This window comes from Callithrix jacchus, chromosome 22 (assembly GCF_049354715.1).
Source record: "Callithrix jacchus isolate 240 chromosome 22, calJac240_pri, whole genome shotgun sequence".
Taxonomy (NCBI): domain Eukaryota; kingdom Metazoa; phylum Chordata; class Mammalia; order Primates; family Cebidae; genus Callithrix; species Callithrix jacchus.
In genome coordinates this window covers 29,541,183-29,566,349 of record NC_133523.1, presented here as the reverse complement: position 1 = coordinate 29,566,349, position 25,167 = coordinate 29,541,183, and the positions used below count along the sequence as shown (strand labels likewise).

The window sequence follows — 25,167 nt, the reverse complement described above, 5'->3', positions numbered from 1 at the left end:
GTCCCACATACTCCAGAAGCTAAAGTGGAAGGATCACTTGGGCCTTGTAGTTCAAGGCTACAGTGAGCTGTGATTGCACCACTGCAGTCCAGCTTGGGAGACAGAGCAAGACCCTGTCTCAGAAAAGAAAAAAGAAATAGAAAAAGCTAGGAAAGAACCTGTACCATTCTCGGCTGCAGCTTCACATGCTTCTGGTCTTCCTTAGGTTTCTGGGTTTCTCGTAAATAGGGTTAACCCCTTTCTCTAGTAAATGTTTGTTGATGCTCCCTCTCTTCTTATAGCTCATTCTTCCATGAAGATTCAGTCTTGGGAGACCTACCTCTCTTCATCACTGCTGTCTAAATCGTTACCCAGAGTTGAGGAAAGAGTGCTGGATTTACCTGGATAACAATGTGTGATGTTTCTCTGACCCTAAGCTGCTCAGCCGTGAATTGCGATGTAAAGCGGATTGTTAGAGCTTTATATAGCACACAGCAGCTGGGGGCAAAAGCGCCTCTTACTCTCGGGTGCTGGTGTTCCTTTGCTAAGTTAACCCTCCTGGGGGACTGCTGGGAGGATCCTACTTGGCAGAGGACCCCAGGAATGGACTGTCCCTAGAGGTGATGTCAGCTCTATCTTTAGGTGGGCCTCCAAGTCAAAACTTAGAGGGCTGTAAAGTGACAGCTTTATTCCACAAATTTGTCAGGGTTTGGGGGACTTCTGGCAGCTGCTGGCTGGAAAAAATTCCCATTACTTCCGACCAAGACCGTTTTTCAGGCAGTGAATTTGTCATGAGACAGTTTGGTTGCAGTTGCTCAAGTGCGCATTGAACTGTCTTGCTAGAAGTGATTTCATAAAGTAGTATGAAAGTCTAGAGTTTTGCCTCTTTTTTTTTTTTTTTTTATGAGATGGAATCTTGCTCTGTGGACCAGGCTAGAGTGCAGTGGCAGGATCTCGGCTCACTGCAACATCCATCTCCCGGGTTCAAGCAATTCTCCCGCCTCAGCCTCCCAAATAGTTGGGATTACAGGCGCCTGCCACCACGCCTGGCTAATTTTTGTATTTTTAGTAGAGAGAGGTTTCACCATGTTGGCCAGGCTGGTATCAAACTCCTGACCTCAAGTAATCCACCCACCCCGGCCTCCCAAAATGTTAAGATTACAGGTGTGAACTGCCGCGCCCAGCCCTTGCCCTTTTTTTTTTTTTTTTTTTTTTTTGAGACAGGGTGTTGCTCTGTCACCCAGGCTGTAGTACAGTGGCATTATGATGGTTCACTGCAGCCCCCAACTGGGCTCAGGTGATCCTCCCACCTCAGCCTCCCATGTAGCTGGGACTACAGGCACGCACGACCACACTAGGCTAATTTTTTATTTTGTTGCAGAGGTGGGGTCTTGCTATGTTGCCCAGCTGGTGTCAAACTCCTGGCTCAAGTGATCCTCCCGCCTTAGCCTCCCAAACTGCTGGGATTACAGGAGTGAGCCACTGCACCCAGCCTGAGATTTTTGTATCTAGGCAGACATTACCAGCAATATGAAGATACAAACTTACTAACTGGGGTGGATCCTGAAACACCCAAAGAGAGGCAGGAGTTGTTAATCTCTGTCTGTGTCATGAATTCCCCCTGCCCATGTCTTCTAGATTTGGCCTCATGGCCATTTTATTTATTTATTTTTGAGACTGAGCCTTGCTCTATCACTCAGGATGGAGTGCTTTGGCATAATCTTGGCTCTCTGCAAACTCTGCCTCCTGGGTTCAAGCAATTCTCAAGCCTCAGCTTCCAGAGTAACTGGAACTACAGGCATGCACCACCATGCCTGGCTAATTTTTTGTGTTTTTGTAGAGATGGGGTTTTGACTTGTTGGCCAGGCTGGTCTCGAATTCCTAGCCTCAGGTGATCTGCCTGCCTCAGCCTCCCGAAGTGCTGGGATTACAGGTATGAGCCACCACACCTGAACTATTTATTTATTTTTGGGACGAAGTCTCACTCTGTCGCCCAGGCTAGAGTGCAGTGGCGTGATCTCAGCTCACTGCAACCTGTGCCTCCTGGGTTCAAGTGATTCTCCTGCCTTAGTCTCCCCAGTAGCTGGGACTACAGGCAAGCACTACTACGCCTGGCTCATTTTTTGTATTTTTAGTAGAGACAGGGTTTCACCATGTTGGCCAGGCTCGTATTGAACTCCTGACCCTCAGGTGAGTCATTTGCCTCAGCCTCCCAAAGTGCTGGGATTATAGGTGTGAGCCACTGTGCCCGGCCATGTGGCCATATCATTTAATAAGTACATACAAAAAGCAAGACCCCTCTCTCTTCCTGCTGGTTGACACTGGGAAATAGAGACTAGCTTGTGAAATGGCTTTCCTGCCCAAAGACCCCAGATAAGACAGCAGGGAATTGGGCTGTGCAGGCGTTAGGTCAGAGATTTGAGGAGGGAGGGAGGCCAGGGCAATGTGGGTTTCCATCTGGAGGACGATGGCGTGTGTGTGCTGCATTCCACGCTGGAGACGGTACATTCCACACGTACATGCAGCCAGGGTGCGGCCGCCATCCCTGTCCCCTCCAGGGAACAATTGTCAGAGTCTCCACTTTCCCGGAAGCCCTTCTCCCAGCCTGATGTCAGCCTGTCCTTTGGCAAGCAGGTCCTGTGTGAGATGTGAGAGGTGCAGCCGATGCTGCTCTGGAAGAGACAGCCAGGGCTGTTGCTGGGGCGCTGTCTTTTGAAGGATCTACACCAACATGTGTTTGGTTTTTCCCTGCAGGAGTCTGAGGGATTTGGTGACAGGCTGTTCCTTAAGCAGAGAATGAGCTTACTGTCCCAGATGACTTCGTCTCCCACCGACTGCCTGTTTAAGGTAAGACACCAAGAGGTCTCTATGGGTAAAGGTGTCTAAAGTGGGTCCCAGGAAGGAGCACGTCCAGGTGAGAAACACTGCATCTCTTGGCATCTCTATACAATCCATCAGGGTTGGCTGGGTGTGGTGGCTCATGCTTGTAGTCTCAGCACTTTGGGAACTGGGTGGATCACCTGAAGTTAGGAGTTCAAGACCAGCTTGGCCAATATGGTGAAAACCCATCTCTACTAAAAATACAAAAATGTGCTGGATGTGGTGGCACATGTCTCTAGTCTCACTCCTTGGGAAGCTGAAGCAGGAGAATCACTTGAACCCAGAAGGTGGAGGTTGCAGTGAGCCAAGATCGTGCCTCCAGCCTGGGTGACAGAGAGACTCCATCTCAAAAAAAAGAAAAAAAATATCCATCCAGGTGGTGGTCTGCATAAACCCCGAAGTTCCATTTTGTGCTCAAAGTGGGTGGTAGGAATGCTGAGGTTTTTAATTTGGGATCAAGGCTGGGTGGGGTGGCTTACATTTGTAATCCCAGCACTTTGGGAAGCCGGAGTGGGAGGATCACTTGAGGCCCAAACCCCGAGACCAGCCTGAGTAACATAATGACTACTCGTCTTTATAAAAAAAATACAAAAAATTGGCCGGGTGCGGTGGCTCACGCCTATAATCCCAGCACTTTGGGAGGCCGAGGCGGATGGATCATGAGGTCCAGAGATTGAGACCATCCTGGTCAATATGGTGAAACCCCGTCTCTACTAAAAATACAAAAAATTAGCTGGGCATGGTGGCGCGTGCCTGTAATCCCAGCTACTCAGGAGGCTGAGGCAGGAGAATTGCCTGAACCCAGGAGGCGGAGGTTGCAGTGAACCGAGATTGCGCCATTGCACTCCAGCCCGGGTAACATAATGACTACCCGTCTCTATAAAAAAATACAAAAAAAATTAGCCAGGCAGGCACCTGGAGTCCTAGCTGCTCAGGAGGCTGAGGTGGAAGGATCACTTGAGGCCAGGAGTTGGAGGCTGCAGTGCGCTGTGACTGTGCCATTGCACTCCAGCTGGGTGGCAGAGTGAGACCCAGCACGTTTCCCCGTCTCCCCGTGTGCTGTGCTTTGCTTGTGCTGGGTAGCACAGTGTGAGTGCCAGGCCCTTCGATTTCTCAGTTTCTTGAAATCCAACTTGTTCTTCCAGGCCAGCTCAGCGGTGCCTCTGCTGGCAGCCCTGGCAGGGCTAATGCCTCCCCCAGGCCGGAGGAACCCCTCTCAGGTGTTTATGGGTGTGTGCACTGGGTTGGGAATGCTGTGCCTGACTTCCTGGTGGTCTGGTCACCTGGTACATGGGGGCAGCTCCCTGCTCAGACACTGGCAGGCCACTCAGGTGCCCACAGGGCAGGCAGTGAGGACTAGGTGAGGGCAGAGCCCCCTGGGGACCTGGGGGCCAGGCAACCTGGAGCCAGAGTGGGTCCCAGAAAGGAGCATGTCCAGGAGGGCAGGTTTGCCTGTTGATGTGGTCTCCTGCTCATTGCAGCTGTTCCCTTTTCTTTGCAAGCTGAAGCTCTATTAGAATGAAAGGATCCCTAGTCCATTGCAAGGGTAAGAATAATAATAAATTAAGAAATACAAGATGAAGCTGGGCATTGTGATATACACCTGTAGCCCCAGCTATATGGGAGGCTGAGGTGGGAGATCACTGGAGCCTCGGAGGTCAAGGCTACAGTGAGCTCTGATCATGCCACTGCATTCCAGCTGGGCAACATATTAAGACCTTACTTCTAAAAAAGAATGGATCAATGAATTCTGTTATTTATCACCATGTAATAATTCACTGAAAAAGCAAAAAAGAATAGAAGAGGAACAGGACTGAGCCTTTTTCTAGTGAGGGGGCAAAATCCACACTAACGTTCAGAGATGTGTTGTCTGCCTGCCTTTCCTATTGCTTTATGAATTTTCTCACTTTTTTTTTTTCTGAGACAGAATCTCACTCTGTTGCCCAGGCTGGAGTGCAGTGGTGTCAATGGCATGATCTTGGCTCAGCTCACTGTAACCTCCACTTCCTGGGTTCAAGTGATTCTCCTGCCTCAGCCTCCCAAGTAGCTGGGGTTACAGGCATCCATTACCACACCCAGCTAATTTTTGTATTTTTAGTAGAGACGGGGTTTCACCACGTTGGCCAGGCTAGTCTCGAGCTCCTGACCTCAGATAATCAGCCTACCTTTGCCTCTCAAAGTGTTGGGATGACAGGTGCGAGCCACCTCACCAGGCACGTTGTTTTTTGATTATGGAAGACTTTTATCATTTCCGGAAAGAGAGAGTAGTAGAGTCAGCAGGCCACCATTGCGCAGTGGTTTCATCTCCCGCATCCCCTTTCCCCACCACCAAGATGATTATGAAGGACATGCGGGAGAACAAATCAGTTCATCCACCAGCACATAGATGAGCGTTTCTAAAAGGACTCTCGGCTAGGTGCGGTGGCCCACGCCTGTAATCCCAGCACTTTGGGAGGCCGAGGTGGGTGGATTACTTGTGGTCAGGAGTTCGAGACCAGTCTGGCTAACATGGTGAAAACCCGTCTCTACTAAAAATACAAAAATTAGTTGGGTGCAGTGGTGGGCGCCTGTAGTCCCAGCTACTCGGGAGGCTGAGGCAGGATAATCCACAATCCAGTGAGCTGAGATTGTGCCACTGCACTCCAGCCTGGGTGACAGAGTGAGACTGTCTCCAAAAAAAAAAAAAAAAAGGGACTCAAAAAATTTACCCCCAATAATCGAGTAACTCCTGCACGTGGATAGCGTCTTGGATGTCACTTTTCAGCATATTGCATCAGGTAACCAGAAAGAAGTGGAGAGACTTCTGAGCCAAGAAGACCATGATAAAGATGCCGTCCAAAAGATGTGTCACCCTCTGTGCTTCTGCGACGACTGCGAGAAACTCGTCTCTGGGTAAGAGGGTGCTGGTAGGGGCTCTGTGTGCCAGGAAGCAAGAGACAGGAGGCCCCCTGGAACTTCTCCAATGTGCGCCATGCGACTGCGGATAAGAGCTGTGCTCCCTGCCCCTCGGCTGCCTGTGCCGTAGAGTGGAGATGATAACATCTGCCCCTTTGGAGAATCAGATGGGCTAGGGCTTGTCAAAACACTTGCCCACCAGCGGGCTGGCTGCCAGGGTAGGCTGGTTATAGGGCCTGCCCCAGCCTCAGAAAGGGGGTTTTAGGATGGGAGGAATGTCAGTTTTTCCAGTAACATTTTCGGTTTCCTGTTATCTTTGTCAGGCTCTTTTGCTGGGTGTTGAGGCCTAAAGGGTTGGAGGGGGAGAGACTCCAGGGCCAGGTACCTCTGTTCTCATGCAGGGGAGCCCTGGGACAGTGCGGGAGACACATCTTGGGTGGGATCCTGTGAGCCACCTTCTGTCCATGGTACCTGCATATGTGCCTGGGCAGGGAGAGGCGCTGCGGCACCATTCCCACGTGTTGTTTTCTGTGTCTTTCTGTATTTCAGGAGGTTGAACGATCCCTCAGTTGTCACTCCATTCTCCAGAGATGACAGGGGGCACACCCCTCTCCACGTGGCTGCTCTCTGTGGTATGTGGTCCTGGGCTGGCCCCTAAGGGCTGTCACAGCAAAGGGATGGCGCCCAGTGTGACTCAGCAGAGAGGCCTGGCTGATGGGCAGGGGGTTGGCAGTTGGGGCCACATCGTGGGTCCACCCTCCAAGGGCTGGAAGGAGAAGAGGAGCAAATGTTCCAGAGGCCTTGATGGCCAGCGTGCTGCCTCCTGCGCTGGGTGAGCTTCCCTGCGTGGTTCCCACGGCATGGAGACACTCCCTAACGCTGCCCCGGGCTGGGAGTGCAGAGAGGAAAGGCTTGAATCTGGGCTGAGAACAGTCTCAGAATCGTCTGCTTGCAGTTCTTGTGGCCTTGCCTTTAAAAAATTATTTTATTGCCCAGGCATGGTGGCTCACGCCTATAATCCCAGCACTTTGGGAGGCCGCGGTGGGCAGATCACCTGAGGTCGAGAGTTTGAGACCAACCTGACCAGCATGGAGAAATCCTGTCTCTACTAAAAATATAAAAATTGGTCAGGCATGGTGGTGCATGCCTGTAGTCCCAGCTACTTGGGAGGCTGAGGCAGGAGAATTGCTTGAACCCAGGAGGCGGAGGATGCAGTGAGCTGAGATTGCGCCACTGCACTCCAGCCAGGGTGGCTGAGCGAGACTCTGTCTAAAATAAAGTAAAATAAAAATAAATAAAATAAAGTGCACATTCAAGATAGAAAGCGTAAGGTCTCCAGAGTCCCCGGCCTTCCCTGTCTCCCAGAGATCACTGTGACTGATGAGTGTCTGGGGTCTCTGCATGCTGTGTGGATGTGTGCATACATAAAGTATGTAGTGCTCTAGGGCTCATAATGTTCTGTTGTGTGCAGTTTTTCTCTTAGCACTATGCAAGAATGTATTTCCTTGGCAGTATTTTTAATGGCTCCCTAATAATCCATCTTTGAACAACGAGTCATGGAATCTGTGGCTAAGGCTCTTTTCAATGATTTTCTATTGCTGAGAAGTGGACTTTGGCTGGGTTCCCTCCAAGGGCCACCCAATGTGTTCGGAGTCTGCAGAGCCTTATTTGATATTAGCCGTAGTTCCTCTCTAGCAGAAAAAGTACCTATCGTGTGCTTCATGCCCAGGACTAGGAGGGTGCATAGTGTATGGTTTTATAATTAAGGTGTAGAAGGCCTCTGCGCCTGCCTTCTCCATCGTGACATCCTTCTCTGCAGGGCAGGCATCTCTCATCGACCTCCTGGTTTCCAAGGGTGCCGTGGTGAATGCCACAGACTACCACGGGGCCACTCCGCTCCACCTGGCCTGTCAGAAGGGCTACCAGAGTGTGACGGTGAGCAGTGGTGCCTTTGCAGCAGGCTGTTGCTTTGCTCCTGTGGGCTTGGTTCTGTGTGGTGATGGTACAGTGGTGCTGGCTACACTGCACCCCGTCTCCTGGTGCTGTGCCTCCCTCATCCCACACCAGCTCTGCTGCGGCAGTAGTGAGGGAATCCAGGGATTGGTCCCACCTTTCTGGGTCTCCTGGACAAGATTGTTAGGTTTAGATTTGAAACTTCCTGGCCAGACGTGGTGGCTCATGCCTGTAATCCCAGTGCTTTGGGAGGTCAAAGCAGGAAGATGAGTTGAGCCTAGGAGTTCGAGACCAGCCTGGGCAACCTAGGGAGACCCTGCCTCTACAAAGAAAAAAATAATTAAATTATCTGGACACGGTGGTGCGCACCTGTAGTCCCGCAACTTGAGAGGCTGAGGCGGGAGGTTTGTTAGATCCTAGCAGGTCGAGGCTGTAACGAGCAGTGATCATGCCACTGCACGTCAGCCTGGGTGACAGAACAAGACCGTCTCTAAAAAGAAAATCTTCCTGATCATCTGGGGAAAGAAAGGGTAGGGCTTTAGACTTTTTTCTTCAGTCTCTAAACTCTGTCAGGAAGGATGGGTGTTGGTATAATTTGAATAGTAGCATAAGTGAGATTGAAGACGGGAACAAACGACCTCCCCCGCTAAGACTGGAGGCCGGGCCTTCCGGGGACGGGGCTGGGCCCTGCTCATCGCCTTCCTTTGTCTCTGCAGCTGCTGCTGCTGCACTACAAGGCCAGCACGGAAGTGCAGGACAACAACGGGAACACGCCGCTCCACCTGGCTTGCACCTATGGCCACGAGGACGTGAGTGGCCCTTGCTGTTCCCGGGGGCTGCGCTCACTCTTTCCCACTCGTAGAGAAGTCGAGATGTCTCATTAGTCTAACGTGTTTTGTGTCAATGATTACTGGAACATTGGGTGTGTGAATTTTTTTAATTTAAAAGAATGTTAGGCCGGGCGTGGTGGCTCATGCCTGTAATCCCAGCGTTTGGGAGGCTAAGGCGGGCAGATCACCTCAGGTCAGGAGTTCAAAACCAGCTTGACCAACATGATGAAACCCCGTCTCAACTACAAATACAAAAATTAGCTGGGTGTGGCGGTGCGCGCCTGTAATTGCAGCTACTCGGGAGGCTGAGGCACGAGAATTGCTTGAACCCGGGAGGTGGAGGTTGCAGTGAGCTGAGATTGCGCCATTGCACTCCAGCCTGGATGACACAGCGAGACTCCATCTCAAAAAAAAAAAAGAATGTTTAATATATCACATATGCTGTATTGAAGTAACAGAAAATTAAAGCTAGTCGCTCATTATCTTATCCTGAGGTAAAATCGTTCTCATTTATCCTTGCCACCATCTGGTTCTTTCTTGTGCACATATTTAATTTTTACATTTTCTGTTTTTATTATTTATTTATGTTTGAGACAGGGCGTCACTATGTCCCAGGCTGGAGTGCAGTGACACGATCTTGGCTCACTGCAGCCTCCACCTCCCGGGTTCAAGTGATTTTCCCACCTCAGCCTCTGAGTAGTTGGGATTATAGGCGTGCGCCACCACGCCCAGCTAATTTTTATATTTTTAGTAAAGTCAGGGTTTCACCATGTTGGCCAGGCTGGTCTGGAACTCCTGGCCTCACGTGATCTGCCCACCTCAGCCTCCCAAAGTGCTAGGATTACAGGAGTGAGCCAGTGTACCTGGTCTTTATTTTTTAAAATTAGAAAAAAAATTTTTTTTTTTGAGACAAGGTCTTATTTTGTTGCCAGGCTGGAGTGCAGTGGCATGATTTTGGCTCACTGCAACCTCTGCCTCCTGGGTTCAAGCAATTCTCCTGCCTCAGCCTCCCAAGTAACTGGGATTACAGGCATGCACCACCACACCCAGCTAATTCTTGTAATTTTAGCAGAGACAGAGTTTTACTATGTTTACCAGGCTGATCTGAAGATCCTGATCTCAGGTGATCTGCTTGCCTCAGCCTCCCAAAGTGCTGGAATTATGGGCATGAGCCACCATGCCCGGCCATCTAGCACATGCTTTTCTTTTTTTTTTTTGAGACAGAGTTTCGCTCTTGTTACCCAGGCTGGAGTGCAATGGCATGATCTCAGCTCACCGCAACCTCCGCCTCCTGGGTTCAGGCAATTCTCCTGCCTCAGCCTCCTGAGTAGCTGGGATTACAGGCACACGCCACTGTGCCCAGCTAATTTTTTGTATCTTTAGTAGAGATGGGGTTTCACCATGTTGACCAGGATGGTGTCTCGATCTCTTGACCTCATGATCCATCCGCCTCGGCCTCCCAAAGTGTTGGGATTACAGGCTTGAGCCACCGCGCCCGGCCATCTAGCACATTCTTTAATAGCTGCAGTGATCTATTGTGTGCCATGTCATGGTCTCCAAGACCAGCCCTGGGCTCAGTGATTTGCTGGGAGGACTCACAGAACTCAGCATACAGTTGCACTCACAGCTGTGGTTTGTCACAGCAGAAGGATGCAGAACAACATCAGCAAAAAAGAACGGGCACATGGTAGTCCCGAGGTGAGCAGGGGTGAGCTTCAAACAGTCTCTGTTGGCTGGGCACCGTGGCTCGCACCTATAATCCAGCACTTTGGGAGACCCAGGTGAGTGGATCGCCTGAGGTCAGGGGTTCAAGACCAGCCTGGCCAACATGGTGAAACCCCGTCTGTACCAAAAAAATACAAAAATTAGCTGTGTGTGGTAGCACACACCTGTAATCCCAGCTACTCAGGAGGCCGAGGTGGGAGAATCGCTTGGACTCAGGAGGCAGAGGTTGCTGGATGGTTCACATCTATAATTCCAATACTATGGGAGGCTGAGGTGGGAGGATTGCTTGAGCCCAGGAGTTTGAGGTGTGCCTGGCAACAGAACGAGACCTCCATCTCTACAAAAAAAAATTAAAACATCCAGGCATGGTGGTACGTATTTGTAGTCCCAGCTGCTCAGGAGGCTGAGGTGGGAGGATCATGTAAGCCCAGGAATTCAAGGTTGCAGTGAGCTATTACTGCACCACTGCACTGCAGCCTGGATAACAGAGACCCGGTCTCAAAAAAAAAGGCTGGGCGCGGTGGCTCACACCTGTAATCCCAGCACTTTGGGAGGCTGAGGCGGGCGGATCACGAGGTCAAGAGATCGAGACCATCCTGGTCAACAAGGTGAAACCCCGTCTCTACTAAAAATACAAAAAATTAGCTGGGCATGGTGGCGTGCGCCTGTAATCCCAGCCACTCAGGAGGCTGAGGCAGGAGAATTGCCTGAACCCAGGAGGCGGAGGTTGCGGTGAGCCGAGATCGCGCCATTGTACTCCAGCCTGGGTAAACGAGCGAAACTCCGTCTCAAAAAAAAAAAAAAAAATACAAAAAATTAGCTGGGCATGGTGGCGCGTGCCTGTAATCCCAGCTACTTGGGAGGCTGAGGCAGGAGAATTGTCTGAACCCAGGAGACGGAGGTTGTGGTGAGCCGAGATCGCGCCATTGCACTCCATCCTGGGTAACAAGAGCGACACTCTGTCTCAAAAAAAGATTTAAAAAAAGGAAGTTCCTGATCAGATACTGTGACGACGCTGAGTTCTATCTGCACATTTGCTTGGTGAGTGAAGCCTTGCTTGAATGAAGACATGGACTGAGGCCGAGGAGAGCACAGACCTTGTCGAGGCTTGGTGCATCCGTGAGCGATACTGTTTCCCGTCTCTCTGCAGTGTGTGAAGGCTCTGGTCTACTACGATGTGGAGTCGTGCCGACTTGACATTGGCAATGAGAAAGGAGACACCCCTCTGCACATTGCTGCTCGCTGGGGCTACCAAGGCATCATAGAGACATTGCTGCAGAACGGAGCGCCCACCGAGATCCAGAACAGACTGAAGGAGACACCTCTCAAGTGTGCATTAAACTCAAAGGTAGCTCTTCCCATCTCTGAGGGGCAAGATGACTTTGAAAGAAGATCGATGTCCATAGCTGTGGTCTTGGCCTCCTAGACAAATTGTGCATTAGTGCCTGAGCTCAGGGCTTGGCTTGCACCCTTTCTGCTGCATGCGGGACCTCATTGTTGATAGGTTTTACTGATTTATGTTATTTTCGGTTTGAGTAGGCGTCTTTCTCAGGGTTGTTCCCGGAGCTGCTGACGGCAGAGTTTGTTCTGGCTGCCGAGTGCTGTTGATTGATTGCCAGTTGGAGAGGGCAGAAATGAGGCTCTGCAGGGGAGTAACCGGGGAGGGAGCAGGATGTGATAGAAATCCCTTTTCCCGTTCTGACATCTTTAATGCCCAAAATCTGACCCGACCAGTTCTGGACATCGTTGAGGATGGTTTCTTTCATACATAACTTGTTAATGAACTCACCTTCTTCTCCTAGATTCTGTCTGTAATGGAAGCCCATCATCTGTCCTTCAAGAGGAGGCAGAAGTCATCCGAGGTAGGTCAGCCGGGCTGAGCCAGTTGGTTGCCTTGGAGACCACGGGTGCCTTCTCTGGTCCTCACGTATCCATGTGCCCTGTCTTCTTTCCCTTTGGGGCTCCCTTGCTGCAGGCCCCTGTGCAGTCCCCGCAGTGCTCTGTGGACTCCATCAGCCAAGAGTCCTCCATTTCCAGCTTCTCCTCCATGTCATCCAGCTCAAGGCAGGAGGAGCCCAAGAAGGACTACAGGGAGGTAAGTCTTCCAGAGGGAGGACGGGATGGTAGAGGAGGCCTTGGCGGCCCCAGGCAATAGCAGCCAGCAGAAGGGCCATGGCCTGACGAGGGCTACCCTCTCCGGCTGCTTGCCCGTTCTGGGGCTGCTGCTGGTCTGCAGTGGCCGAGGTTGGTGCCCTTGAGCTAGGCCCAGCAGCATCTCGCAGTGCTGTGTGCTCTGGCGTGCCCTTCCACTGGCTGCTCCCTGAGCAGCAATTAGTGTGGTAGAGTGTGTTTGCATATTAGAGAGGGGATAGGCTCAGGAAAATACAAGTCAGGTCATGTAGAGGTCCACTGATTTCAGATAATTTTATTTTTATTTTTTTGAGGTGGAGTCTCTCAGTTGCCCAGGCTGGAGTGTAATGGCACGATCTCGGCTCACTGCAACCACTGCCTCCCAGGTTCAGGCAATTCTCCTGCCTCAGCCTCCCAGGTAGCTGGGATTACAGGTGTGTGCCACCACGCCCAGCTAATTTTTTTTGTATTTTTAGAAGAGATGGCGTTTCACTATGTTGGTTAGGTGGGTCTTGAACTCCCAACCTCAGGTGATCTGCCTGCCTTGGCCTCCCAAAATGCTGGGATTACAGGCGTGAGCCACTGTGCCTGGGTTATTTTTATTTTTATTTTTTTATTTTTACTTTTTTGAGGCAGAATCTTGCTCTGTCACTCAGACTGGAGTGCAGTGATATGATCTTGGCTCACTGCAACTTCCGCCTCCTGGGTTCAAGCAATTCTCCTGCTTCAGCCTCCCAAGTATCTGGGATTAGAGGCGCCTGCCATCATATCCAGCTGATTTTTTTGGACTTTTAGTAGAGAAGGGTTTCACCATGTTGGCCAGGCTGTTTTAGAACACCTGACCTCAAGTTACCCGCCCACCTCGGCCTCCCAAATTGCTAGGATTACAGGTGTGAGCCACCATGCCTGGTCTGATTTCAGATCATTGTAGAAAGTATCTGCATAGCATTCTCTGCCTTCCATCCCCACCCTGTAAGCTCCTCTGCTGAGAGCCTGACGTCGTCATTCCTGACTTCTTGCAAAGTTTATGTAGACATTTGCATGCGTGTACACCTTGCATTTTGCAAAAGCTCACTGATGGCCTGTTTTTTTGCTTTTGTTTTTCATTTAACTTACCTTAGAGCTTGTTCAGTGTCAGCCTCATTCTTTAGCTGAGGGGTGGACTGTTGAACAGATAGACCACCTTTGATGGCCCCCCCATGGGTGCTGAACCCTCACTGACCCCACTGTAGTGTCCCACCACCCACAAAGCATGACCTGCTCTTGGAGTGCCCAGTAAGCTTAGCTCCATGCAAAACAGCATAGAAAGCCAAGAGACATAATCCAGAGTCTAATGGAGACCTGAAGTTGTTCCTGGGAGGGGTGTCCACCCTCACGGTGCCCCAGCTAGCAGATAGTGAGAGCTGAGTTCAGTATCGCTTTTTCTTTTTCTTTTTTTGAGGCAGGGTCTCACTGTGTCACCCAGGCTGGAGTGCGGCGGGATATGAGTACGTTCATAGCTCCCTGCAACCTCAAACTCCTGGGCATAGCCTCCCAAAGTGCTGGGATTACAGGCTGAGCCACTGCACTTAGCTGCGTATATTTTTCTAAGTCATAGGGGTGACTCGCATCTTAGGAAGCACTTGTGCTCCTAGGTAACCATGGCCTCATGTTACAGTTTATATTCCCTAAATGACAGTGGGTTCTGTGCACACCAGCAACTTCCTAGGATGGCCTCTGAGCAGTTTTAGGGACATGTTTGAAGGATACTAAATCAGATGTCAAAACTCCACACATCAAGAGAAAAATGAAAGCCAATAGGTTTATGAGTGTTTATGTTATTTCTATTATTATTATTGAAATCATTCTTCTAACTTTCTTGTTCCTTTTATTAAGGTAGAAAAACTTCTAAGAGCAGTTGCTGATGGAGATTTAGAAATGGTGAGCGCATTTTAGAAGTGCATTTTGTCTTATTTTTATTTTTTAAAGACAGGGTCTTGTTCTGTCCCCCAGGCTGGAGTGCAGTGACATGATCATGACTCACTGCAGCCTTGAACTTCTGGACCCAAGCGATCCTCTTGCCTCAGCCTCTTGAATAGCTGGGACCACAGGTGTGCGCCGCCATGCCTGGCTAATTGTAAAAAAAAATTTTGTAGAGATGGGGTCTTGCTATATTGCCCAGCCTGATCTTGAACTCCGGGCCTCAAGTGATCCTCGTGCCTTGGCCTCCCAAAGTTCTTGGATTATAGGCATGTGCCACCAAGCCCAACTTTAGGAGTGCCCAGCTTTAGAAGTGCTTTCTATTATAAAAAGCTGCTTCTCAGGTTAAAACAGCCACCCATCTGTGTTTCTTGTCTCCAGTTCAGTTTTGGGTCACGTGGACTCTGATTTTGTGCAGCGGGTGGTAGGTTTAGTGCATAGTAATGGCGATGTTAGATTTTTCTGACAAGTAATGGGGCAGTTCAGCACACAGGCACCTAGCAAGTGTGGTCCCTGCCTTTCATATGTCCACATTCCAGGAGTGTGGTGAGATGTTGCCAAGCCAGAGACCATGTTCAGGGCACAGAGCGTGGGCTCAGAGGGCAGGCTCACTAGCCTGTGTGCAAGGAGGGCAGCTTGCTTTTGGGGAGAGGAGGAACCAGGAGAGGCGAGGGCAGGGCAGAGGTGTTTGTGAGGCTCTGCAGAAGCTGTGGTTGGCTGGGACCCCTGGGCCATGGGAGGGGGCCTAAGGCTTGGGGCTCCGAGGAGTCATATGCAGGTGTCTGGATGAGATGGGGCCCCCAGCCCTGGGCTGGCACCTGGAGAGAATGTCAGGGCTTGACAAAGGCGTCTGTCCAAACCATCAGATGCATCTGATAGTGAGATGAGTGGACAGTGGAGATAGCCTTTCTTAGATTCCCACGGACAGCTTCCCCCGGCTTGCCTTTGGCCCCCTGAAAGGACTGTTTCTTTCACTTTTTTTTTTTTGACACGGAATCTTGCTCTGTCAACCAGGAACACAGTGGTCCAATCTCGGCTCACTGCAACCTCTACCTCCCAGGTTCAAGTGATTCTCCTGCTTCAGCCTCCTGAATAGCTGGGACTATATTTGTGTACCACCACACCTGGCTAATTTTTTTTTTTTTTAAATCAGAGACAAGTTTCACCATGTTGGCCAGGCTAGACTTGAACTCCTGACCTCAGGTGATCTGCCCCGCTATAGGCCTTCCAGAGTGCTGGGATTACAAGGGTGAACCGCTGTGCCTGGTTGTGTCTTCTACTTATAAGGAGGGAGTGAGGTGCTCACTAAGTGTCCTAGGACCAGGGTGGGTTTATGGGTTTATTTTTTTTGAGACAGTCTTGCCCTGTTGCCCAGGCTGGAGTGCAGTGGTGCGATCATGGCTCACTGTAGCCTTGAACTCCTGGGCTCAGGTGATTCTCTGGCCTCTGCCTCCCAAAATGCTGGGATTACAGATGTAAGCCACTGTGCCTGGCCCTAGGACTAGACTTTTAAAGTCATCACCCCGATGCAGCACCGACCTGCCCCTTTTTATGATGGAAGAAAAGAATCTCTGGCATAAGCCGTGAAGCGGAAGGTCTGAGAAAGGCTTCACGAGGCTGCAGAAGCCAGTTATTAATGGCTGTGGGGTTGAGGAAGGAAGTGTGGGCCCACGTTGACAGTGTGTGTTTAAGATACTGTACCTGCGAAGATGCTGAGGATGTGTTCCTGCTTCCCTTACTCTCCATCACCAGGTGCGTTACCTGTTGGAGTGGACAGAGGAGGACCTGGAGGATGCGGAGGACACTGTCAGTGCAGCAGACCTCGAATTCTGTCACCCCTTGTGCCAGTGCCCTAAGTGTGCCCCAGCCCAGAAGGTTCGGCTTTGTTTCTGTTGGTGGCGGTCAGAGAACAGAGGCAATTTTTTATTTTTTTTTGAGACAGGGTCTCGCTGTGTCACCCAGGATGGCGTGCAATGGTAGTCATGGCTCACTGCAGCCTCAGCCTCCTGGGTTCAAGTGTTCCTCCCACCTCAGTCTCCTGACTAGCTGGGACCACAGGCATATACCACCACACCTGGCTAATTTGTTTCTTTTTGTAGAGACTGGGCCTTTCTGTGCTGCCCAGGCTGGTGTCTCAGCCTCCCAGCCTCAAGTGATCCTCCCCGCTCAGCCTCCCATGGTGCTAGGATTACAGACGCGAGCCACTGCTCCCGGCCAGCAAATTCCTCCTTTTCCCCTCAGGAAAGTTCTCTGCTTCTCAGCCAGATAATTACTGTACTGAGTGGCTGTGAATGGGTATTCCCCAAGATATGGTGGGACTCATTAGCCAAGGGTGGATGCCAGCTTCCTGCACGGCAGGTAAGTGAGCAGGGACGTGTCTCGTGCTTAGCATTTTGGCGGCTATCTGGGTCCCTGAGTCCCATGGCAGGAGCTTATGAACAGATGCTTGAGGGTCTCCTTCCAGGTACCCAGAGGCCCCCAGGGAAGCGGCACACATGTTCTGCTGCGTTTTCTCAGGTGAGTTCACTCTTTGTAGGGACTCCCCTCCTCCAAGTGCAGATAAATCCCCACACCCTCTCCCAGCTTCCCCCAGGAGTAACATCCTTGCAAAACTATGGTGCGGAATCACAGCCAGGATATCGACACTGATGCAATCCGTGGATCTTAATTCACATCTCCCCAGGTCTGCTTGTTCTCATTGTGTGTGTGTGTGTGTGTGTGTGTGTGTGTGTGTATTCTGTACAGTTGTGTCACATGTATAGGTTTGTGTATCAACCATCACTTTCAAGATATTTTCTGTGACAGGTACTTCTTTTACATTCCTTGTTCTTTTTTTTTTTTTTTTTTTAAACAAGGACTTTCACTCTGTTGCCCAAGCTGGAGTACAGTAGTGTGATCTCAGCTCACTGCAAACTCTGCCTCTCTGTTTCAAGTGATTCTCCTGCCTCAGCCTCCCGAGTAGCTGGGACTACAGTACCCACCACCACTCCCGGCTAAGTTGTTTATTTTTACTAGAGATGGGGTTTCACCATGTTGGTCAGGCTGGTCTCAAACTCCTAACCTCAAGTGATCCACCCACCTCAGCCTCCCAAAGTGCTGGGATTACAAGTGTGAGGTACCGCACTTGGCCTTGTTCTTTTACAAACTCTTATTCTGGTTTTGTAGTGTCTCAAAAAGACACAACACTAAACTGCTTTATATCCATGATTAAATGAAAACCTACCCCGCCATTCTTTTCTAGCCCAGTGTTCTAGAATTTGTTGTTAAATCCTTTACTGAAGCATATTTCACAGACTATATGTATTTATATAATTGGGTGAGCTTTCACAGATGTAAAACCTGTGGCGCCATCACCACCAACAAGACACAGCATGTCTCCATCTCCTGCGAGCACAGCTCTCTCACCACAAGATGAGTCCCTCAAGCTGCCCTTTTACAGCCACACCCACCCCTCTCCCTGCCACACCCATCCCACCATCAGCAACCCCTGGCAGCGACTAACCTGTTCTCCATTTCTCTAATTCTGTCACTTCAAAAACGTTACGTAAATGTAATCACACAGTATACGTATGACTTTCTGGGATTCGCTTTGTTCGTTCCCAACAATCAAACTTTGTTTGATTCCAAGTTGTTGCATAGAATCAGGTTTGTACCCTGATGGCAGGGTGGCATTCCGTTTGTTTAATGGTGACATGTACTCACTGTGGAATGTCCAAGGACATGTGGTTTGTGGCAGGTTTGGGGGATGTTATGTCAAACTGCCATGAACAAACATTCGAGTAGACGTTTTGGTAAGAACACAAGTTTTCATCGTTATAGGATAAATGCCCAAGAGTGCAATTGCAGAGTCATATGGTAACTTAATGGTAATTCCATGATTTGTTTTTATAAGAAACTGACAGTCTTTTCCCAAGTAGGCTGTATCGTTTTACGTGCCCACCAGCGAGGTATGAGTGATCCAGTTTTGCCATGTCCTCCCCAGCAGTGGGCGTTGTCACTGTTTTGTTTTAAATCTTTTTTTATGTAAAGTATACATATTTAAGTATATAATTTGGCAAGTTTTACAGACGTATAAACCTGTGAAACCATCACCACCATGAAGATACAAACGTTTCCCTCATTGCAAGAGTTTCCTGTGAGATTTTGCAGTCCCGCCCCACCCTCCCCCACTCCCCCTGACATGCTTTTCATCATCATGGATTGGTTAGCACTTTCTAGAATCTGTGTAAGTGGAATTACATTAAGCATGCCCCTTTTTGTGTCTGACTACTTTCACTTAGGATGTTTTCGAGGCCCATGTTGGATCAGTTCATTGCTGGGTAGTAGTACTTGATTGAATGGACACACCAGAATTTGTTGATTCATTCACCTTTTGACAGACGTCTGAGCAGTTTTCCTGCTTCTGGCTTTGTAAATAAAGCCATTGTGAACATTTGTGTACAAGCTGTTTGTGGATATATGCATTCTTGGGTAAACACCTAGGAGTATAATTGCTGGATTATATAGTAAGGATATGTCTAACCTTATAAGAAACTGCCACTTTTCCAAAGTGAAGTAGTTTCTGTTCCCTCCAGCAGGGTGTGAGCTCCACATCCCTGCCAACACTTGGTATTTTGACTTTTTTTTTTTCTTTTTGGGGAGATGGAGTCTTGCTCTGTTGCCCAGGCTGGAGTGCAGTGGTGAGATCTCAGCTTACTGCAACCTCCACCTCCCTGGTTCAGACGATTCTGCAGCCTCAGTGCACACCTGTAATGTAGCTGGGATTACAGGTAGGCACCACCACACCCGGCTAATTTTTGTATTTTTGGTAGAGATGGCGTTTCACCATGTTGGCCAGGCTGGTCTAGAACTCCTGACCTTAGTTGATCTGTCCACCTTGGCCTCCCACAGTGCTGGGATTACAGGCATGAGCCACTGCACCTGGCCTTGATGTTTTAACTTCAGCTATTCTGATAAGTATGCAGGGTATTTCATTTCATGTGTGTGGGTATGTGTGTGTGCACGTGTATGTTTTCCCGCTTGTTTTTGATTGGTGAGTTATAATTTACATATGGTAAAATTCAGCCTTTAATTTAGCATACAGGTTTTTTGTAAGTGGTAACATTTTTAGTCATCAAAAAGTAAAAGTACTCGCACCTAAACCCAAGAATCAGTTTCTTGTAGCGGTGGTTTAAACAGAGGTGCAAGTAGCAAGTGAACCTCGTTGCCTTTGAGGGCCTGCGGCCATGCCCCTCAAAGTGAATTTGGAGGTTCTACATCACTGGTGAAAAAAAAAAGTGAAATTAGCCGGCACAGTGGCATACACTTGTAGTTCCAGCACTTTGGGAGTCTGAGGTGGGAGGACCACTTGAGCCTGGGAGTTCAAGACCAGCCTGGGCCACATGGCGAGACCCCATCGCTACAAAAAAAAAAAAAAAGAAAGAAATTTAGCTGTACACAGTGGCTTGCACCTGTGGACCTAGCTTCTTGGGAGGCTGAGGTGGGAGGATCACGTGAGCCCAGGTGGTTGAGGCTGCAGTGAGCCATGATCATGCCATTGCGACAGAGTGAGACCCTATCTCAAAAAAAGAAGTTATTCTTTGGCATACCATGCACTTCTAAAGGAATGGGAATCCATCTGGGATCCCACCATGATCCCATATTTTATGTAGGAGCCATGGGGCGGGGGGCACATGGTGCCAGTCACTCCGGCCCAGTTGCTTGAATACTGATGAGGTTTCTGTTTCCATCTTCTGCACTTCCCAGAAGCTGGCGAAGGTTCCTGCCAGTGGGCTTGGTGTGAACGTGACCAGCCAGGATGGCTCTTCCCCGCTGCATGTCGCTGCACTGCATGGCCGGGCGGACCTCATCCCCCTCCTGCTGAAGCACGGGGCCAACACAGGTGCCAGGAACACAGACCAAGCCGTCCCGCTCCACCTGGCCTGCCAGCAGGGCCACTTCCAGGTTCGGGCCCTGCGTCACAAGCCACAGAGCAGGGTTTCTGCTTTCGGCTAGGACCTTGGTGGGAATGCTGCAGGGGTGTGGTGGATACTGCTCTCCTGAGCCCTGAGATTCTGAGGTACACATGGTAGGCCACTCAGCCTTAGGGCACAGAGCCCTGGTGCTCCCTGGGGATGGAGCCAGCCTTCCTCCCACTGCCACTCCCATCTGGGTGGTGCCAAGGTTGTCATTCTAATTCTGCACCCAGCAGGAGCTGGCTCTTGAGTTTGTGTAGTGGCCACCGAGGAGTGTCCCCAGGGTCATCTTACACCTTTACACCTCAACAGAGCTTGCTGTGGGCAATACATTTCAAAACTTCATAAGAACAGCCAACACCCCACAGAGGGGCTCAATGGAGAATTTTGGAGTGATTAGCTTTTTGAAAGTTCTTTCTTTGCCTTTTATTTTTCTTTTGAGACGGGGTCTTGCTCTGTCTCCCAGGCTGGAGTGCAATGGTTCAGTCTCGGCTCACATCACAATGTAGCCTCAACCTCCTCGGCTCAAACAATCCTCCCATCTCAGCCTCCCTAGTAGCTGGGACTACAGGGGTGCACCACCACACTCAGATAAGTTTTTATTTTTGTGTGGAGATGGGGTTTCACCATGTAGTCTAGACTGGTGTTGAACTCTTGGACTCAAGTGATCCTTCCATCCTGGCTTCCCCAAGTGCTGGGATGACAGGCATGAGTCACAGCACCCAGCCCTGTTTTCCTTTAAGGAAAACTGTGAGAATGTTTTTCATTTTCCTTTATCATTTCTACTGTTAACTTAAGACAGGGCCATATGTCAGGTCTTGCATCTCTCTCCAACACTTAGCATAGAGCTTCAGGCATCTTTTTTAACCTGGAAAATTGGTGTGGCGATTGCAGCTCTCCCTGGGGTAGAAAGGATAGAAAGGTGAAGTGAGGTCAGTAAACCCTTGGCAAAACCAGTGTCAGAGCCCTTGGGACTGCATCCCGGATGCCAAGGCACTGTCCGTTCACATCGGAGAACTCTGTGTGGGAAGGCGCACACTGCCCGCACAGAGCAGCCCCGCAGCAGACACTAGCCCTCCTCTCCTCACCTGGTCCCTTTTCTTCTGAGGACCTAAAGAGTCTTAATAAGCTCAGAGACTGCTGGGTGTGGTGGCTCACGCCTGTAATCCCAGCACTTTGGGAGGCCGAGGCCAGCAGATCACCTGAGGTCAGGAGTTTAAGGCTAGCCCTGCCAAAGTGGTGAAACCCCCTCTCTACTGAAGATACAGAAAATTAGCCAGGTGTGGTGGCATGCCTGTAGTCCCAGCTGCTCGGGAGGCTGAGGCACAAGAATTGCTTGAACCTGGGAGGCAGAGACTGCAGTGAGCTGAGATCATGCCACCGCACTCCAGCCTGAGTGACAGAGTGAGACTCTGTCTAAAGATAATAAACCCAAACCAAAAAAAAAAAAAAGCTCAGAGACAAGTCGAAAGAATATAAAATTTGTGGATTTCTCTCCAGAAATTTTGTTTTATTTTTTTTCGTAATTTTTCTCCAGCGGGAAACGACAGAAATTTTGATTGTTTGCTTTTCTCTGGTGTAGGTGGTGAAGTGTCTATTAGACTCGAATGCAAAACCCAATAAAAAGGACCTCAGTGGAAACACGCCCCTCATTTATGCCTGCTCTGGTGGCCATCATGAGGTTGCTGCACTGCTGCTACAGGTGAGGCCCCTCTCCACCCCCTGGCTGACACACCTGCACCAGTTAGCCTCCACCCAGTGATCCCTGCAGTGCACTTGGGATGGAGAGACTGGGCCACCCATCAGCCCCGGGTCTCTGGGGAGAAGAGCGTGGCAGGTGCCTTCCCATGCAGGGCTCTCCGATGGGAATGGACAGTGCCTTGGTATCCGGGATGCAGTCCCAAGAGCTCCGGTGCTGGTTTTGCCAAGGTTTTGGGTCTCACCTTACTGAGGATGTGTCACACTGTCACCTGAGCAGGGGCTGAGTGGCCACCTCTGTCCCTGCTGCTAGATTAGAATTTCTTAAAGATGTAGGGAAAAACCAACTCGTCCATGACTCTCCCACTCAAGGGAAACTCATTTTGGTGGACTTTAAAAAATGTGTATACTTTCAGTGTGGTTTTCTTTTTTTTCTTTTTGAGATGCAGTCTTGCTTTGTTGCCCAGGCTGGAGTGCAGTTGTGCAATCTCGGCTCACTGCAACTTCCTCCTCCCAGGTCCAATCGATTCTCCTGCCTCATGCTCCCAAGTAGCTGAGACTACAGGCATGTGCCACCACACCCAACTAATTTTTTTTTTCTATTTTTAGTAGAGACGGGGTTTCACTGTGTTAGCCTCGGCTTCCTGAAGTGCTGGGATACAGGCGTGAGCCACCGTGCCCGGCCTTTTTGTTTTTTGAGACAAGGTCTTGCTCTGTGGCCCAGGCTGGAATGTAGTAGCACCCTCATGGCTCAGTGCAGCCTTAGCCTCCCAGGCTCAGGCCATCTTCTTGCCTTAGCCTGCCAGGTAATTGGGACTACAGGTATGCACCACTGCACCTAATTTTTGCTGTTTGTTTTTAGTAGAGATGGGGTCTCACTATGTTGCCCAGGCTGGTCTCAAACTGCTGTGCTCAAATGATCGATCCTCTTGCCTCAGCCTCCTAAACTGCTGCATTACAGGTGTAAGCCATGGCTCCTCACCAAGCTTTCTCCTCCCCTCCCGTCCGCTTTTTCCAAAATGGAGTCTTGCTTTGTCATCCAGGCTGGAGTGCAGTGGTGCGATCTTGGCTCACTGCAGCCTCTGCCTCCAAGGTTCCAGTGATTCTTCTGCCTCAGCCTCCCAAATAGCTGGGACTACAGGCGCCCAACATCATGCCCGGCTAATTATATTTTTTCCTAGTAGAGATGGGGTTTCACGATGTTGGCCAGGCTGGTCTTAAACTCCTGACCTCAGGTGACCTACCTGCCTCGGCCTCCCAAAGTGCTGGGATTACAGGTGTGAGCCACTGCGCCCAGCCGCAAGTATTGTTTTCTGTCTTCTTGTTATTTAATGTAGAAACCTGTTCATTCAAACCTTGATTTTTAATGGTTGCATAACCATGGATATCCATAGTGATTTTTTTTTAACCTGTTTCTGCTCTGCACATTTAAGTAGCTTCTGTTTTCTCTATTAGGATAAATGCTACAGCAAACACTTTGTCTATAAATCTTTTTTCTTAGTTTTAGTTTTTTCCGCCAAATTTTAAGAAAACTTTCAGACATAAGTTGAATGTGTTTACAGCGAATACCTGTGCGCCCACAGCCAGATTCCATGCTGATGTTTCATAGCACTCCTTTTGATCATGCGCTTTCTCTTTCCAGCATGGGGCCTCCATTAATGCGTCTAACAATAAGGGCAACACAGCGCTGCATGAGGCTGTGATTGAAAAGCATGTCTTCGTGGTAGAGCTGCTTCTGCTCCACGGAGCGTCAGTTCAGGTGCTGAACAAGCGGCAGCGCACGGCTGTAGACTGTGCCGAACAGGTAGGTGGAAAGGGTCAAAGAGCTGAGGGCATCCTGAGCTCCTCACAGCTCTCTCTGGTTCCCTTGTGTTTAAACTACATCTGAAATAGCAACAGCCGGCCCTTAGTATCACTGGACTGGGTGTAGTTGGTGTTCCAGAAGTCTCCAACATGGATTGATGGCTGGTCCTCGGTCCCCTGGTCAGAGGTGGCTCTCTGGGAACCAGGAATCATTCTTTCATGGGTGGATTTCCTATTTTTTTCTTTTTTTGAGATGGAGTCTCACTCTGTCACCAGGCTGGAGGGTGGTGGTGTGATCTTGGCTCACTGCAACTTCTCCCTCCCAGGTTCAAGCAATTCTTCTGCCTCAGCCTCCTGAGTAGCTGGGACTACAGGTGCGTGCCACCACACCCAGCTAATTTTTATATTTTTAGTAGATATTTATTATATATATTTTATAATTTTTATATTTTTAGTGTATTTTTCATCATATTGGTCAGGATGGTCTCAATCTTTTGACCTCATGATTCAGCCTCCCAAAGCGCTGGGATTAAAGGCGTGAGTCACTGTGCCTGGCTCACGGGTTGTTTTCAAAGGCCTGAGTGTAGGGGCTGCCCTCAGCCACTAATAGGGCCGTGGTCCAGTAGTTACGTAGAGTCTGGCACTCAAGGGGAAGGAGCAAGTCATGACGTTCTGGCTGCACCATTCCTGAAGCATGAACTCAGCTGTTGTCTTAGCAGCATGATGGAAAAGGTCTGTTTAGTTGGTGGATTTGAAACTCCTTGAGGCCAGGTGCAGTGGCTCATGCCTGTAATCTTAGCACTTTGGGAGGCCAAGGAAGGAGAATCACTTCAACCCAGGAACTGATAACCAGCTTGGGCAACATAGTAAGACCCCATCTCTATAAAAAATCAAAAAATTAGCCAAGCATAGTGGTGCATCTGTAGTCCCAGCTACTCAGGAGGCTGAGGTGGGAGGATCGCTTGAGCCCAGGAGGTCGAGGCTCTAGTGAGCTGATATTGTGCACTCCAGCCTGGGTGACAGAGACCGTGTCTCATGTGTCTCAAAAAAATGAAAGTAAAAGTCCTTGAGTCCTTTAGGAGTCGTGATTATCAGTGCACTGCCTCCTCTAGTGCCGTGCGTGCTCACGTGGAGAGCAGTGGGGAGGTGTCCTTTACCCATGGCGAGCAGGAAGCTCTTTCTGTTCCTGGTTTCATGCTGAGTCTTTTGTTCGCTACTCAAGATAGAGAGCTGTTAAGTGACACAACTGAGATGCTAACCTCACCATCAATCCACTCTATGGTTAGACTCCTTATAATAATTTTTCTTTCTTAAGACTGAGTCTTGCTCTGTTGTGGCTCGATGTTGGCTCACTGTAACCT

At 49.7% G+C, this 25,167-nt stretch overlaps 1 protein-coding gene and 1 non-coding gene across 20 annotated transcripts in view; both read left to right on the top strand.

Moving 5' to 3' along the window:
• ANKRD27 (ankyrin repeat domain 27) overlaps nt 1–25,167 on the top strand; it is a 72,043-nt gene that overhangs the window by 38,718 nt on the left and 8,158 nt on the right. For 16 of the 19 annotated variants that reach the window (XM_035287273.3, XM_078362099.1, XM_078362097.1 and 13 more), the window contains 13 exons: nt 2,734–2,826; nt 5,624–5,751; nt 6,304–6,386; nt 7,574–7,689; nt 8,424–8,516; nt 11,413–11,610; nt 12,065–12,124; nt 12,238–12,357; nt 14,268–14,312; nt 16,104–16,226; nt 20,097–20,294; nt 21,888–22,007; nt 23,646–23,807. In XM_035287273.3, coding sequence (XP_035143164.1) covers nt 2,734–2,826; nt 5,624–5,751; nt 6,304–6,386; nt 7,574–7,689; nt 8,424–8,516; nt 11,413–11,610; nt 12,065–12,124; nt 12,238–12,357; nt 14,268–14,312; nt 16,104–16,226; nt 20,097–20,294; nt 21,888–22,007; nt 23,646–23,807 — 1,539 coding nt within the window. The remainder of the gene's footprint in view (nt 1–2,733; nt 2,827–5,623; nt 5,752–6,303; nt 6,387–7,573; nt 7,690–8,423; nt 8,517–11,412; nt 11,611–12,064; nt 12,125–12,237; nt 12,358–14,267; nt 14,313–16,103; nt 16,227–20,096; nt 20,295–21,887; nt 22,008–23,645; nt 23,808–25,167) is intronic. The other 3 variants (XM_078362096.1, XM_008987675.5, XM_078362106.1) reach the window with 1 other exon arrangement.
• On the top strand, nt 19,481–19,611 carry LOC118150370 (small nucleolar RNA SNORA68). Its single transcript, XR_004738477.1, has one exon. It is a non-coding gene; the product is annotated as a small nucleolar RNA SNORA68 (small nucleolar RNA).